General features: G+C 41.7%; 1 protein-coding gene across 1 annotated transcript; it reads right to left on the bottom strand.

Annotated features, from left to right (window-relative positions):
- Window positions 1–281: 281 nt before the first annotated feature.
- On the bottom strand, window positions 282–12844 carry frmpd3 (FERM and PDZ domain containing 3). The gene is made up of 10 exons (XM_069670378.1): window positions 12737–12844; window positions 10509–10640; window positions 10063–10182; window positions 9577–9713; window positions 8898–9024; window positions 8428–8517; window positions 8010–8189; window positions 7636–7771; window positions 6045–6935; window positions 282–5238 (listed from the first exon to the last, which is right to left on the bottom strand). The coding sequence occupies exons 1-10, from the start codon at window positions 12839–12841 to the stop codon at window positions 2420–2422; spliced, it is 4737 nt and encodes a 1578-aa protein (XP_069526479.1). The 5' UTR covers window positions 12842–12844; the 3' UTR covers window positions 282–2419.
- Window positions 12845–15123: the final 2279 nt, after the last annotated feature.

The following is a 15123-nucleotide window of genomic DNA, read 5'->3' as shown; positions in this document are numbered from 1 at the left end:
ACAACCACAACAAATGTTCATCATAATGTCAAAATGTCCAAGTGCTGATGAAAGAATATTGTCTGGATATTTTTGTTTATAAAAATAAACATGTCCCATGCTTTATGCTCGTAATATACTCATTAAAATATATGTTTTGCTATTAGTCTCTATGTTACATTACTACTATAAATAATTAACTTACAGACATGTTTCACTTTTTTCTTGATACAAAATAGTGAAGTTTGGATAAATTGTAATGTTACAAGTAAGGTTTTAAAAGTGTTTCCTAATCTCCCAAATATTTTATTTACTATTTACATTTACAGTGTAGAATAATACATTTTCATACAGAATATTATTTGCAAAACATTAACATATTGCCACCATGGCCTTACAATTTTGCCTGTTTTCCACTTTAGAATTGGAAAATGATCTGTATAAACTGTCTCATCACCTTCAGCTGTCTAAGCATCTGCTCCTGAAAGTCTTATACGTAAGGGAAAACATGCAGTACAGTAAAAGAGTTAACACTGCATATGGTTATGGAAAATGCCACATCAACATCAAAGGACAAGTTGTTAAAAGAAAGTGTTTGTAAACACTACAAATGTGTTTTAAGACCAACAAAGCATGTGCAGGAAAGCTCATATTCAGATTTTCCTTCTTTATTTAAGGTCAAAGTCTGTGAGTGTAAAATGAAAAGCATTATAGGTGGGCTATATTTCTAAATTAATGGATGATCACACTGTCCCACACAGCCTAATTTATAATCAAAGCTGAAAATATGAATGAAATGAAGAATGTGTAAACATATGTTTCTTACGACAGATACCCTGAATACGGGATGATCCAGGTAAATACACTGACTTAGGGTGGGTTTTAAGTCATACAAAAAAAAGAGATTCATTGGAGTTTTGTGTTATATCCAAAATGACTAATTAAAACATTTTGTGCAAGAAACATATTTCTTGTCTTCAGTATTGTCGCAAACCAGTTGTTCCAATTCATTTGGTTTCACTTCACTTTCTTTTAACAGTATGTCCAGTACACATGTTAGGCCAGCACAACTATAAAGCCTCTGTGATTAATTTCCAAGAACAACAAGAGGATGAGACACAAAGAAGATATCAGACAGGAAACAGATGTGTTAGTTTTATTAAAATACATAGAAAACTACTTTGTGTGTTTCTTATATATTTGCTAGATTGCACAATGTATAACAGCACATAGAAAGCAAATTTGTTTATACTGTATCTGAAAACCTGAATAAAAACAAAGGATCCTTTGAAACGGGTAAGCTTTATCTTTGAGGAGATGAATTATGTAAAACTTGTGGTGTGGACTCAAGTCAGTTATTCAGCAGCAGAGTGAATAAAAAACACTTAATTGAACATTAAAAGATACATTTCAACTTGCAGAGCTAATTTCAGAGGTTGTGCAAAATTCTAGTGATAAGCGTACTCACTTGCAAGTGGATAGCTATATTTAAAACTACGACAGTGAGATGCAAGTGAGCCATGGATCAGTAATGGTGTAAAATACACTCTGTGCGTCATTAAGTACAGTATGGGTATTCTATGTTTTTTTTTTGTTTTCTTTTTTTACAGCTGAGTGAGGTAACAACACTCACTACTGTACTGTGGATTGGACTATGACTTGGGTCTCTGCTACATTGTCTGCCCTGAGCAGGCGTGTGATACCTGCACTGTTATAGTGAGAGAATGGGCCTCTGTCAGTTAGTATAGTTTAAAATGTCATACTTGTCAATCAGCCGTTTTCATTTTCCAACCCTGCCACTTACATTTTTACTCTCATATCAGTGCGCCAGACGTTGTCACCATAGCCAACAGAGATCTCCATTTTGCATTACAACAGTAAGAAAATTCAACAAACAAACACATCACCATCTAGCCAAACCAACGCTTTGGACTACGCAATTAACAGAAGTCGCTACTTGACGAGATCTCTGAAATATTTTTGTCCAGAGCATACATTTATTTTGATGATTTATTATAATCTTTATAGTTCTCTTAAATCAATACATTTCAAATATATTCTTCACTTTTTTCTTCACAAAACTTTATATTATTTGCTAAGTAGACACAACTCAAATGTACATTACATATAAAATATTATACTATAATGACTTTTGTATATTGTGAGTATTGATGTGAGGTGATTAGCCCTGTATCACCCAGTCTGTTATAGGGTTCTTATTCCATTGTGCATTAGTTGAGTGTATCTTTATATTTCAAAACAAGATCCACGAGGCTACCTCAGGGCCTGTAAACATGTGATGGAACAGGTTCATTTCCATTTTTACTGAAGATGATTCTTTGCATGACTTTTAAAAAATGTAAACAAACAAATAATGCATTTGAATAGAGGAGCCACCCACATCCTGGACTGTTTTGATACATCCCTGCCAGATTTGTTCTTACTGGGCAGGCAGAGTTTTGATGGGTCGAGTGAGGGAGCTCATGTTATTAGTGTTGGAGGGAACTTGAGGGCTCACAGTCTTTGTTGGTAAGCTGCTTGAGTGTCCCATTGATTCTTCTGCTGCACGCAGAAGCAAAGTGTAGTTGATAGCTACTTCCTCAACTTTTCTCAACAGTTGTAGCCTTTGGGTTTCAGATCGTACCCCCCGGACTAATTTGATGAAGGTCTGAGTCAGTTCACACAATACCTGAAAGCTGGCTGATACAACAGCAAGCATACGTGTTGGGCTTTTTTCAACACTTGCCACTCGCCGGCAAGACGCTCTGAATTCTTTGAAGCGCACTGCCAACTCCTGTTTGTACTCTGTAATCTGTGAGGGAGGAAGACGAGCTTCACCCTCAGCTTGTGGGCTGCTGGCACACTGACGCAGGATAGCAAGCAACTCATTAGCATCCAACTGGGCATTAAGGAAACCATCAGGTAAGCTGAAACTTTTCCCCTGTAGAGCCTGTACCCGTGCCAGGCTCCCCTCTAGTGTACCACAGGCTCTTAGGTCAATCTCCTGTGTTTGTGGCTCCTCCTCTTCCTCCTCCTCCTCCTCCTCTTCACCACTGCAGTCCTCGGCATTAAGAACCTGGAGCGTTTTGCTTACTACAGGAAAGGTACGGGAGTCCAGCTCCATGCCTGGAAGGACCTGAAGTGGTATGGAGTATGAGAGCTCATCCTTCTCACTACTTTCATCTGCTGCCTCACACTTCCTATAGCAGAAACAGAATGAGCAGCATTTATCTTTGTCATCACTGTCTTCACTGGGCAAGGTCAGCAGCACCTCACTGGGCCCATCTTTACTTTCACGCACAAGATCTTCTCCCTGAATGAAAAAAACACCCTTTTTTCCCTTTCCCTCTGCCTGGTGAGATTGAGTGTGGATTGGCTCTATTGGGGTAGGAAGTCTCAGTCCTGTGGCCCTCACCCTCTCCATTTCCTTCTCTAGACTCTTGGCTTTGGGCTTTACTTCAGCATACACCGGTGTGCTAGTGCTGTTATCTAACTCTCCAATGCTATATCGCCTCTGGAGCTTCTTATATTGTGGACCTCCCATGCAATCTGCTTGAGAAGTACAAGTGGGCAAGCAGGAACCCTGCTCTCCCCTTGGCTCTCTTGACTCAAGGCTGGTAGAGCGTATTCGTGTGGTCTTGATCTCTAAGGTCTGAGGTCTCCTCGTAGCACCTTGGGTGTGAGGGGCTTTGGAGACTGCTGGAGGAGTTTTTGAGATAGTTCTCTCTCTGCCTCTGTGTTGTGTCTCTGTTGTAGAGCCAACTGGTGTGTCAGGTAGTCGCATTCCCCTACACATCCGCTTACAGTCACAGCTGCGTCGCTGCTCTCTCGAGATACCTGGTGCCTTTAGGACAGGGCTGGTGCGGAGCTGACAGGCACAAGGAGTGCCTGAGGGCACAGGTGAGGATCCCTGGGGCAAAAATTCACCCTGGGATGACTTGGGTTTCAACAGCTCCTCTAAGAATTCTAGCTCATACTGACGGACTTTCTGCAGTTGAGCCCTTCGTTCATCTGTTTCTCTTCGCATTCTTGCTGGGAACGTAGCTGAAAGAAGGTTTCTAAAACTCAGGAAAGGGGCACTGCGAGGGGACTTCCCCTTACCACTGCCTTGCTTCTTTGAATCTCTGGCTGGGAGAGTGGAGACCTTATCTACACAGGGGCTTGGTGTTGTTGGATCATCTAAAATAGGTAAGGATTTTATAGAGCATTTCTGAGTCTCAGGATGGGATTTGCCCTGGGCACCCTCATTCTTGCTTTCAGTTGGCTCTTTTCTCTCTGCTTTTACAGGCAAACGAGGAGAGTATTTTGTTTGTATTTGAGGGCTGGGTTTTGCCAAAGTAGGAACCTCTCCTACTCTCACTGCATTTTCTTTGCTGTTAGCCATCTGGAGACCTTTGGCTCGAAGACGCTCATCATCTGTTGGGGATGAGGATTGAAACACCACTACTTTCTGAACCTGAGGGTCTTTTAGTCTCAGTTGAGGCCCAGGCTCCTGTTTCACTGGGCATGTGCAGAAAAGGTCATCCACTGGCAGAAGTTCTGTAGAGCTTGAAGGCTTCATGGTCTCACTAGAGGCAGTCTTGGCATCTTGGCACATATTAGTGGGAGAAATCTTGGCAGAGCCAGTTCTGTCCACAGGCAGAAGGATAGGTAAGGCTTTGTTGCTAGGGTCTGTTTTAAGAGGTGCTGTTGTCTTCCCCTTTTTGCCCTCGGACAGATTATGGGGCTGTGTCTCCCCAAACGAATTTGATAGCTTCTGATCTTTGCTGACTTGAACTGTCAGTGAAGCATCGGACACTTTAAGTTCTTCAGGTGACATAGAAGAGGGATCAGGGATGTTTGCTTTGGTGGACTCGGAGTTTGCTTTCATTTCTGCTTTTGTTTCAGGCTGAGTAGTGTCTTGATTTCCCCCCTGCTCTGTTACAACACTGAGCACTGTGGATTCTTGACTGGGACTGACTTTAAAGGGAACAGTCTTGCTGAGAATTACTTGCTTGGGTGGACAGCCAGCACGAATCTGGCCCACAGAGAAGGCCCCAGTCCCTATGGTCTTTGCAGTGCAGCCAGGGATAGCCAAGGGAAAGTCACGGCGACAGAGGATACGTTCCTTGTTGATATGGTGAGCCAGAAGGTAGGCCTGGTTCTGGTTCTGCTTCATTGCCGACACCATTTCGGAAACATCTGTTAATTCAGAGGAGTTCGTCTCATGGCCTGAGTCCAATGATGACTCAGGTGTAATGGCAGCTAAGACAATCAGCCCTGAGGAGGAAGGCAACAGAAAATGCTGTTAGGATAATCAAGGAACAACATAAAATACAACATTAAAAAAAAGAAAAGTTAAATTTGTGTTTTACTGTTGTTAGCGATCAAGATATTTGCAACTGATTAAATTCATCTCTAGCAAAAAGGAGCAAAGATCATTTTCGAATATTTTTAATTTGGTCCTTCAGTATCAGATTTAATAACCCTTTGCAGACTGAACTATGCACCAGTGGCCTTACCTTAACCAACCTTAAGACTGCAGTTTTTGCAAGATGTGTGTGCTTCAGAAATTGACAAAGAAAAGCAGAGCAGATACTCTACTATTTTCAAGAGATCTGAAAATAATTTAGTTGGCCAGTTAAGATTAATTTTTAATGACAGGTTATTTCAATGTTATCAAGGCACACAATGTTGTGTTCTAATCAGCTATTATTGTTGCTTCTTTTTTTATATAAAACCATAGTATTAATAACATATTTTTGCTTTACTGTATATTATTCAGGTTTGGAGCATTAGTCTTGGATTACTATTGGATTGGGTTTTTTGATCAGCATCCTGTAGGTATGCGTATGGTATGTTGTACTATTGATCTTTAATATGGGATTTTTTGCAGTCATTACACATTAATTGCAACTTTAAGATGATAAATTACAGGAAGGAAACTCACTTTAGAAATGATACATATATGATGTACTGCCAATGAACTGTTATTTTATTAATTATAGAAATAATATTTATTGGAACAGTATTACTAGTACTTCTGTATGTGAGATGTGAACTGTGGCATGACTGAGGCTGTTGACCTGCAGTCTGGGTTGGCTGTTGAGGGTGATGGGGGTAGTCCTCAGAGGCTGCCAAAGCCTCTAGTGCCTGTAAGGTGGACACCAGAGCATCATCAAGCTCCTGGGCATGATCACGGACTGTCCTAGTGGAAACATTATCAATCAGTGTCACAGGCACATCTTCCTTGGCTTGGGCCAGCTTCCCAGAGGCGACCCCTGGGCTGGCACTGGTTCGAGCCCTCCTCCTTCTCTTGGTTTCATCCTCATCTGAACTGTTGTCCCTGAAGCCTGGTGGTGGTGCAGCAATAGCAGGTGGTGGTGGTTGTAGCTTTTCTCCTCCAACCTCTGCTTCCTCCTCGTCCTCCTCCTCATTTCCCGGGGGTGGTAGGGCCATGAGGTCAACAGCACCTCCATCTCGGGAGGCACACGCGCTTGAGCAGTGTTTCCCCGAACTTCCACTACTGTTCACAGCTGTTGTCAGTCCTTCTGCTCTATGCCTTGCTTTGCAGGAGTCACAGAAGTATCGTGAGCTTTTCTGGGACTGGCTCATTGTTTGGGCTCGGATCCTGAATCCTGCATTCTCCACTGCTGGGCTCTCTAAAACCGCAGCTATTTCCTCTGTACTCTGCTGGGTGGGATCTGACTTAGTTCGGGCCCGTCCAGGGGGCTCGTGGGAAATAAAGTTCTCATTGATGTCGAGTTCAGTTTCAGCGTGTGTTTGGAGCTCTTGAAATTGTTGTTGTTCTCGTAGGTGGACATGGCACAGGCCTAGATGCTGAGGCTCTGCAGGAACTAGGGCCCTTGCAGACCCTGACTCTCTGTGTGAACTTTCCCTCTCGTCCCCTCGCCGCCCTCCACTTGGCAAGCTGGTTGCCCCAGAACGTGGGTGTGCATGGTGGGAGCTTCTGTAATCTGAGGATAGAATTGTCAGAGCAGTGGATAATTTGATGTGTTAGGGACTGGTGGGGATAAAGAATATCCAGATGGGAAAGAAGAGGCGACAGCTGGTGGTCACATGGTGGTTATTATAAAGATGGATGTTGGAAGTTGAAGTTTGTTTGGAGGTTGGATTGTTAAGATTCAGGTGGAATGTGATGATATGATGATCCCTCTTTCATACAGGTTGAGACAGCATATGGCAGAGGATCTGTTCATGTTTGAACAGTTGATAATGAATACAGCAAAAAGGACAGTTCATTCCAACGTTCCATTATGATATGCAATCTTAGAAAAAGAAATGTAGATTCCCATTCGAATGAGTCAAGACTGAGATGAGAAGAGAGACAGCAGAGGACGCCATGGGATGGTAAGTCCAGAAAGCTCGGTTACTACGGGTAATGGTTTCAGCCAATGGAGAAGCAGATCAATGTTCAAGTAGACTGAACACAGAATGATGATTGCCACATATTCCCAGACATGCAGTGCCTAATATGATGCTGAGGAAAATACGCCTCAACATTTACAACTCTAAACTCTATGGATGTTTCATATTAAGCATTCAAGTAGACGGTGTTGTTTTATGCAAATTAATTTGCATCTGATGCACATTGCCTGATCAGGGAGAATGGTGTTCAAAATGAACCCCTACATATCAAGTAGACATATAACATACCTGCTTTGGTCAGCTGAGACTGACCAGGGGTCCGGAAGTAGATGGTCCGTTTTGGATCTACAAACAGCTTATAGTAGCCAGAGATCAGGCATGCGAAGTTACTGGCATCAGGCCATTCCATGAGTAGGACCAGGGGCTGCAGGGGGTGGTAGGGAGGGGAATTAGGAGACTATTTAGGGGACAGGCAATGAGCATTGCCTGCTCATTTTGTTATGATCTGATGAAATAAAATGTTACGTTTGTTGTGCTCAATAAAATAATTTATAAAGTTAAAATGTGAACTTTGCAACATGCAAAATACATATTTTCCCTGTTGCAAAGTGGTATGTCTTAATTAATTGGAGTGTGCATCTTTAGAAATTGTGTCGTCATACCTTGGCCTCATGGATGTTCACCTCCACACGAGCCACTCCTTGGCTCTCTCGGTAGAGCTGGATCTTGGCAACCCTACTGAACTCAGCCAGAACTGTTGTCAGGTTGTTTTTCAGGTCAATCACATGACTAATGCCATGCCGTGGACCCACCAGAAGTGTTGTAGCTGATTGTTTGTCATCCTTTAGAGGAACACAGAAGGTTTACAATTATTTGCCACTATTTTCTATATTGGAACAATATATTATACCCTTCAAAATCCACTAAACAGTTAATTTAAAGCCTAAAATCAGTTCATATAATAAGCATGCCCTGTGTCTACAGGCACAGCTTAAAAGGTACATTAAGAAAATGAAGGGAGCAAGTAATCAAGTAAAAAAAGATATATGTGTATTCTTGTCCAGATTCAAAATGTCATACCAATCCAACAGTGTTGAAGAGTATTCCACCAAAAGGTGGCAGGTCGTTGAGTACTCGCATGTACTGCAGCTTTCCCTGGAGAGGAGGGACCTGTCAACAGAATAATAAACAAGAAATGTTCATCGTTGTGCATCTTGCTGTCTATGTCCTCATGGGGGCACTGTTGAGCCACAGATTTTGATCATTAAGTCTTATGCAACAGTTACATCTGTAGAGATGAGGGACTCGTCCTAAGATAAAGGTCTTGTTTTCAAGCACACATAACCATAGAATAGAATACATTAAAATATCCTCTAATGAAGCAATGTTTAGTTTTAAATGTCACTATGTATTTGCACTGTTATAAATGTGTAATAATGGCAGTATAACTAAAGACAGTAATATCATCCACAAAGAATTATCTACATGTTTCAGTAATGGAAATTGTATAAATCAACCACTGGAGCACAAAGTGATTTATATGTAGAAACCTTGTTGCCGGATGGTGGTGGATGCTGGTAGGTCTTCAACAACTGAGACAGGGTCTTGCACACATTCTTCTCCTTGACTGTTGGAAGCAGCGTGAGGGGAAGGAAAGGCTCTAATCCCCACTCTTTTCTGGGATTGAAAGCGATGAGAAAGATGAGTGTAGTATGCACGCGGGAGAAAAACAACAGTAACGTGGTTAATCAGAGTCCAGGGACGATGTCATTACGGAGAAGACGAAGGCTTTGAGGAAGAGGAAGACATAGTAAGCTTAGCTCACATCCTCTATGACTATGATTTAAGGTGGCCACACAAAGTGTATTACAAGCTCAGTGGCTCTTTTCTGCCTCTGTGATTGTAATGGCAGAAGCTAATTACTTGCTAGGTTGAGATTTTGAAGAATAAATGAGCAAAATGAGGGAGAGATGTAATTTCACAAAGCAATGGATTTCTTCTAACATAACGAACTAGGAAAAATGATCCATGCGTAATTTGAGTTTTTGATACTACTAGGATTCATCATTAATCATTCAGACATTTTGAATGAACAAACTTCACCCTGGGACTCATGGATATAATACACAACATTGTTAATGAGGGAAAAAATGTAGCCCATCAATTTTTATCTGTAGTTTCTCATGAGTTTATCTGAAAGCTAATTAAATTGAAAGTTTGTGGACTTACTCTACATGTTTGAGAGAGATCTTCTGATTAGGCCGAGCCGAGGACACAGTGATGTAGATGTGGAGCGCCGCCAATCGTAACGTGATGTCCGATTTCCAGTCCATGCTATAACGCTCCTTGATGACGTCATTACGACTCTGTTTGGACAGGATCAGACTTCTTTAATACACAGCTGAAAAAGGCTAGAGTCCTTCCATTAGTCATATCTCTACTTTAATTGCCAGGGACGGATTCCACATTTGTAAGACTGTCGGATTTCTGTAGTTAATGTGAAAATATTTTTTGAAAGTGAAAGTATATGTCATACAAAACATTTCTCTAAACTTATAAAAATAACCTAATAGAAACAGCAAAAAAGCTACCTGGAGCTACTTCTATTCATTAGCTCCCCCTTGGCACCCACTGCTCTCCAAGGAGACAGCTCTCCAACAGTGTCGTGAGACTAAATAACATCCTTTCAAAGCCCCCTTTAATCCAGTGCATTACCTGTATATAGAGGTACTCGAATGCAGCGGGGTCCCTTCTCAGCAGGTCGGCAGGGTCCTTGGGGAAGAAGCAGATGCGGAATAGACACTTCATCCCTTGGAAATAGGTTCTATGCACCACCTGAGGGGAAAACGACAGGGTCATTATCATGACCAACTACATGTTTGGCATTAGTCACACATGTCAAGGTATCATTTTGAACAGGATAGTATGTTATCTGGATGCACCTGCAGCTCAATGTTCTCAATGCTGATACTGTCAACTGTATGGACTTAGTTTTTTCCAAGTGAGAAAATGGGAAGAAGTCAGTGCAAATTTGAATTTAAAGAAATTTATATTTTAAAAAACAGATGCAATTTGCATGGAATTTGATTTATACTGCTAATCCCTCGACCATATCCATCTATTGAAGATTTGAACTAATGTTCTTGTTTTGGTGGTCTTACATGTGTCAAAGGCTGGTTCTCCTGCAGCAGATGCAACCTCTGGTTCTGGTCCAGACCGCCTGCCTCCAGCACCAAGGCAAAGTGCTCAATGTAGCGCAGTGAGAGGCGGTCCTGCAGGGAGGACATCACATCCTGGAAGAGGAGAGATGGAAACAGATTAGAGGTTTAAACCCTCTTTCACAGTTAGGACATATTCTATCGCAACCAACAATATTTACAGTATATTTTTTCCAACCTGTATTCATTTTGTTCGTTCTCAGTAGTTTGTCAAATTGATATTCTTGAGATCAGTTTCGGCTCTTTTCTCAGATACTATATTTGTCATTCTGTGCTATGGAGCGCTTCTATAGATATTCTTTATTCATCACAGAGATAGCATCCTATCAAAAAATCCCATGTGCGCTGCCTGAGAATAAGACTATTTCTTTGCCCTCTTTTATATTTAAAGCGTGGAGATTAAAATGGATTCTATTGTAGTTATTATGTGTTATTATAGTTTGTCTCTAGGTCTCAGTTTTGAGGCTCATTAACAGCTGATGTATGTACACTAATGGTTTGCTCTCCATAAACAATTTAATTGACACTCATTGAGGGGAACCTCAGTTTCGGCTGCCCCTGAAAAACATGGCTAAGCAGTTTTAATAGTATTGACCTGTGCGGTTTTCATTAAATGATGCCTGGGGAGGCCACACAATTAACTGAAGGAGCCACAGAATGCTGTAAATTGTTGCCTAAAATACTGCAGGAAAGCTTCTTTAGATGACAGACAGCCTAATGGGCATACAACCGGGCATCCGTTTGTGCCATTGATTTAATCTGTGGCATTGTTTTATTGATCTGGACCTTCTTATTATGCCGAAATACCATTTAATTAGGCGGACAGGAGAGAGCTTCCTCCATCGCTCCTCTAAAGTGCCGCTGCGTTTCTCCTGTTCTCCCCCGCTCTCCCTCCATGAGCAGAGGAGAGGTTTGTGAAATCTAATAGTGCCTGTTTAATGAGTCTGCTCAGAGATGTCAGACTCAGAGACTCAGAGACAGAAATGACCTCTGACTGAATTCATTGGTTGCTTTATGTCCTTTATCACATTACTGAGATCTTAAAAAAATGATTTCATATTAGATAAAGTATCTAACTTATAAGAAATAAACTATAAAGTAAGGTTTGTTTGATGGGTTCACATGTTACTCTATGTGTGACAGCCCTTCATAGTGTGTTGGAAGACCTGTGAGAAAGTGTTCAGGTTGTATTGATTATAGCTCGAAAATATTATATTATACAATATGAAAAATCTGTAAAAGGTCAATGGAGTCATATTTATAATGGATTAATAGTATATCAATATTTAATGCAAGAGCCACCAAAGATAAACAATATGATTCATATTTGGTGTACCTATAATATTAGAGTACCGTAAAATTCGGTGTAGAAGACGCACTTTTTTTTTCATCTAAAAAGTGTGCTGCGTCCAATATACCGGTGCGATCAATACACCAGTATAAAATGCAGAGAGAGGTATGTTATTATGTTACCCAGACAATGGCGCTATAATTTAGCTAAAGTTGTCGGTTGTTGAGTGGTGAAATCACACCTCTGCATTAAACTGTTTCCGGGTCCAAGCCGCTACAATGTAGTGTCGTCACGGACATGCTCCGTCATGATCGCATTGAAGCCGCCACCCTCACAAGAATCAACGCTACCGTAGGCTGCAAGCTACCGCTAAGTAAAGCACCGGTAGCTAGCAGAATTGCAAACTCAACATGGTGAAAACAGATGGTAGGCTGTAATTTGTGTGTGTTTTGAATGTGTTTTAAATGAAACGTTCTAGTCTTTTGGCCTTTTGCCTTTATATGATGGGAAGGTGGATAGAGTCAGAAATATGAGATGGATGGGGATGACATGCAACAAAGGCCCAAGGGTTGGAGTTGAACCTGGGGCTGCTGCATTGAGGACTGAGCCTTTACACATGGGTCGCAGTCTTTAACCACTGAGCCAAACCAGCACACCACATTTACGGCCCATTAGCTGCTAAATGCTCTCCGAAGTTCACCCACCAGGTATTTTTATTGCTCAAAACAGCTGCTTTAGGGAAACAACACTGACCATAATGGTAAGAGTTAACAAATTGAACTGCAAAGATGGGTGATAATTATCTGATAGTTCATCATCATTCATTCAGCATAGCCATTTGGTCCATTGTTAAAATCGCCAGAGCTGCAGAGATACGTACCCGAACAGTGGTACGGCTATCAAATGTAAAGGACTTAATCTGCCCATTCTCCAAGAACACCTTCAACACATTTGGTATGAGTAGCAACGAGTCGTCCTTGAGCATTGTCTGAAAGAGACACAGAGAGAAAACAGCTTTGTTTTAATGAAGAAAAATGTGCCAAAGAGGTAATCAAGAGTTATTTGTACAACACAAACACAATCAGCTTTAATGGCTCTGCGCTTTGAGACGTAAGAGGAGCTCCTTTTGGAGGAGTGTTAAAAAAACAAAGCTTATGTGAACAATGGAGAGGTATTTTAACTGAACTCTGGACAGCCTGAGTAAGAGCCTAACCCTGCCTTAGGATGCCCACTCAAAGCATTGTGTCAGGATCAAAGGAGGTCTTATTCAATTTATCCAGCCCATCCTTTTAATATGTATGCCATGCGAAGGAAATTGGATAGTGGGATTGAAAGTATTCACCACAGAGTTTTGTGAGCTGAGGCATAAGAGGAGAGGCCTAATTCAAGGTTACTGCCTGAAGTCAAAGCACTTGTTAGAAGAAAAGTTATGATATGCAGTTCGGCTCATTCTTGCTCTGATGTGATGTGACGGGCACTCTCCCCTTCCCATCACTCCCCCTTTTTTTTTTATCTTACTGAGGGGTTTTTAAGGAAATGACTCAGTTCTTATTATGTAGTTTCAAAGAACACAGTTGTGATCTTATGGGAAAAAAGACATCGTAATATAATAACGTAGACCTGGGTGATTTAACGTGACGTGTGTCAAGGATGCAGAGGGGAACAGCCCTGCAGTCCAAATCAAATCATCCAAAATTTGGGACCAAAACAAAATCAATCCTTATCTTTTCCCTGTGTTTCCTCTGTTTTTGTCAGATGATGAGATTTGTAAGAACACTAGGCAGACATTACTTGTGACAGTAACAGGATGTGGATTCATTGCAACAATTTGTCTCAGAAAATGCATTTAGTGGAAATGGAGGGCTTTGTCCACAGCAGATGCCCGGCAGTCTGTTTTTGGAGAACTTAAGTATTCAGAAGGATAAACAAGCTGTTCTTCCGTGCAGATTGGAAGCCACTAAAGCCTGAGTTATGACTGAACAGATCCTTCTCCGTACTGCAGCATCAAAGCGAGGGTGGATCAGGGAAGAGACGCCACAGACAGGTCTTTTTTCCTACCTGTGCCCTTGCTAGAGAGACAGAGCTGGAGCAGAAGGGAAATCGTATGAGAGGGAAGCTTAATGTGTCTTTCTCCCCTCTCTATCTCTCAATACACACCAGGCTAGGTGTCCAACAATCGATAGCAGACTGTTGCTCCGGATCACTAGAGACTGAGATTAATTGATGTCTTGCCATGGGTTGGGTGGCTGAAACATTTGATTATTACCAATCATAGTGCCCCCTCCTATCTACAGTACCTTCTGTTCTGCGCCCTGAGCTCTAACCTATTGGATTCACTTTTCTAAGAGAGGAACAGGGAGGAAGATTAGATCAGTCAGAGAGGAGATCTAGCCCTCCTGCAGCATTGCTCTACCCATTAATAGAGACCATAGCATTTGCTGGTTTTTGGGGAACATCTCTCATTTTAACTAAAGTCTTAATTTAGGTTTAATAAAGGGGATCAGTGGGGGTTTACATGATGCTGACCACTGGTGCTGCCAGCTAAGATGAGCCGTAATGAAAAGCCAGCTCGACGTATCTGCCCAGCACTCTAAAGGTTATCAGAGACCTGATGGTCCATGTGATGAGCAATCCTGTTGTCCACCTTCTTCCATTAAGTTCAAGTTGATAGAAAATAGATTGATGACATACCCATACCCCAACCTCTGATTCTTTATTGATTGTCTGTTGCATGCCACCCTCATGCTCCCACTTTATTTACAGTGTAACCTGCTCAATGCAATAAATGTTTTACTTGAACCCTCGCCTTCACTTGAGAGTAAAACTGCAAATGACCCAAGGGTATGTCAAAATCATTGCAAACATGGCACAATGGTGACAGGCAATTGGTGTTTCTAAACAAGGAGCTGCTTCATTAACTATTATTAAAGACAGGGGGCATCTCTGTGCCCAAATTAACCTCCATGGTTGCACAAAACATACTTTTTAAAGCAACTCTTTAATATCTTTTTTTTACATAGATAATCCCATAAATAAATGTGGCTGACCGGTCCAGAGCCGTATAGACGGAGAGTCGCGTCAGTGGAGGTCCAATATGCTCCATGACCTGCTATTGCGATGTCGCAACTCTCTCTCTCTATGGCTGTGAAAGTACCGTCACTCACTCGCTCAGTCAGTCAGTCAGTCACATACAGACCCATGTGACAGGCTGACCCCAGCGGTCAGCCAAAAGTAGACAATATGGAGAAAGAAATAAGAACAAAAGCA

Source organism: Semicossyphus pulcher, unplaced genomic scaffold (genome assembly GCF_022749685.1).
Source record: "Semicossyphus pulcher isolate SPU_LCO1_2020_fin unplaced genomic scaffold, fSemPul1.0.p SCAF_2, whole genome shotgun sequence".
NCBI classification, from domain to species: Eukaryota; Metazoa; Chordata; class Actinopteri; order Labriformes; family Labridae; genus Semicossyphus; species Semicossyphus pulcher.
The sequence above is the reverse complement of the archived record's forward strand: the minus strand, read 5'-3'. Positions and strand labels throughout refer to the sequence as shown.

Bases quoted from the DNA above. Each gene is read 5' to 3' on its own strand.
- frmpd3 (XM_069670378.1), bottom strand. From the start codon at position 12,841: ATGCTCAAGGACGACTCGTTGCTACTCATACCAAATGTGTTGAAGGTG. The intron at 8,190-8,427 runs GTATGACATTTT...GTTCCTCTAAAG, and splicing joins TCTTCAACACTGTTGGATTG to GATGACAAACAATCAGCTAC. The intron at 5,239-6,044 runs GTCAACAGCCTC...CTTCCTCCTCAG, and splicing joins ACAGCCAACCCAGACTGCAG to GGCTGATTGTCTTAGCTGCC.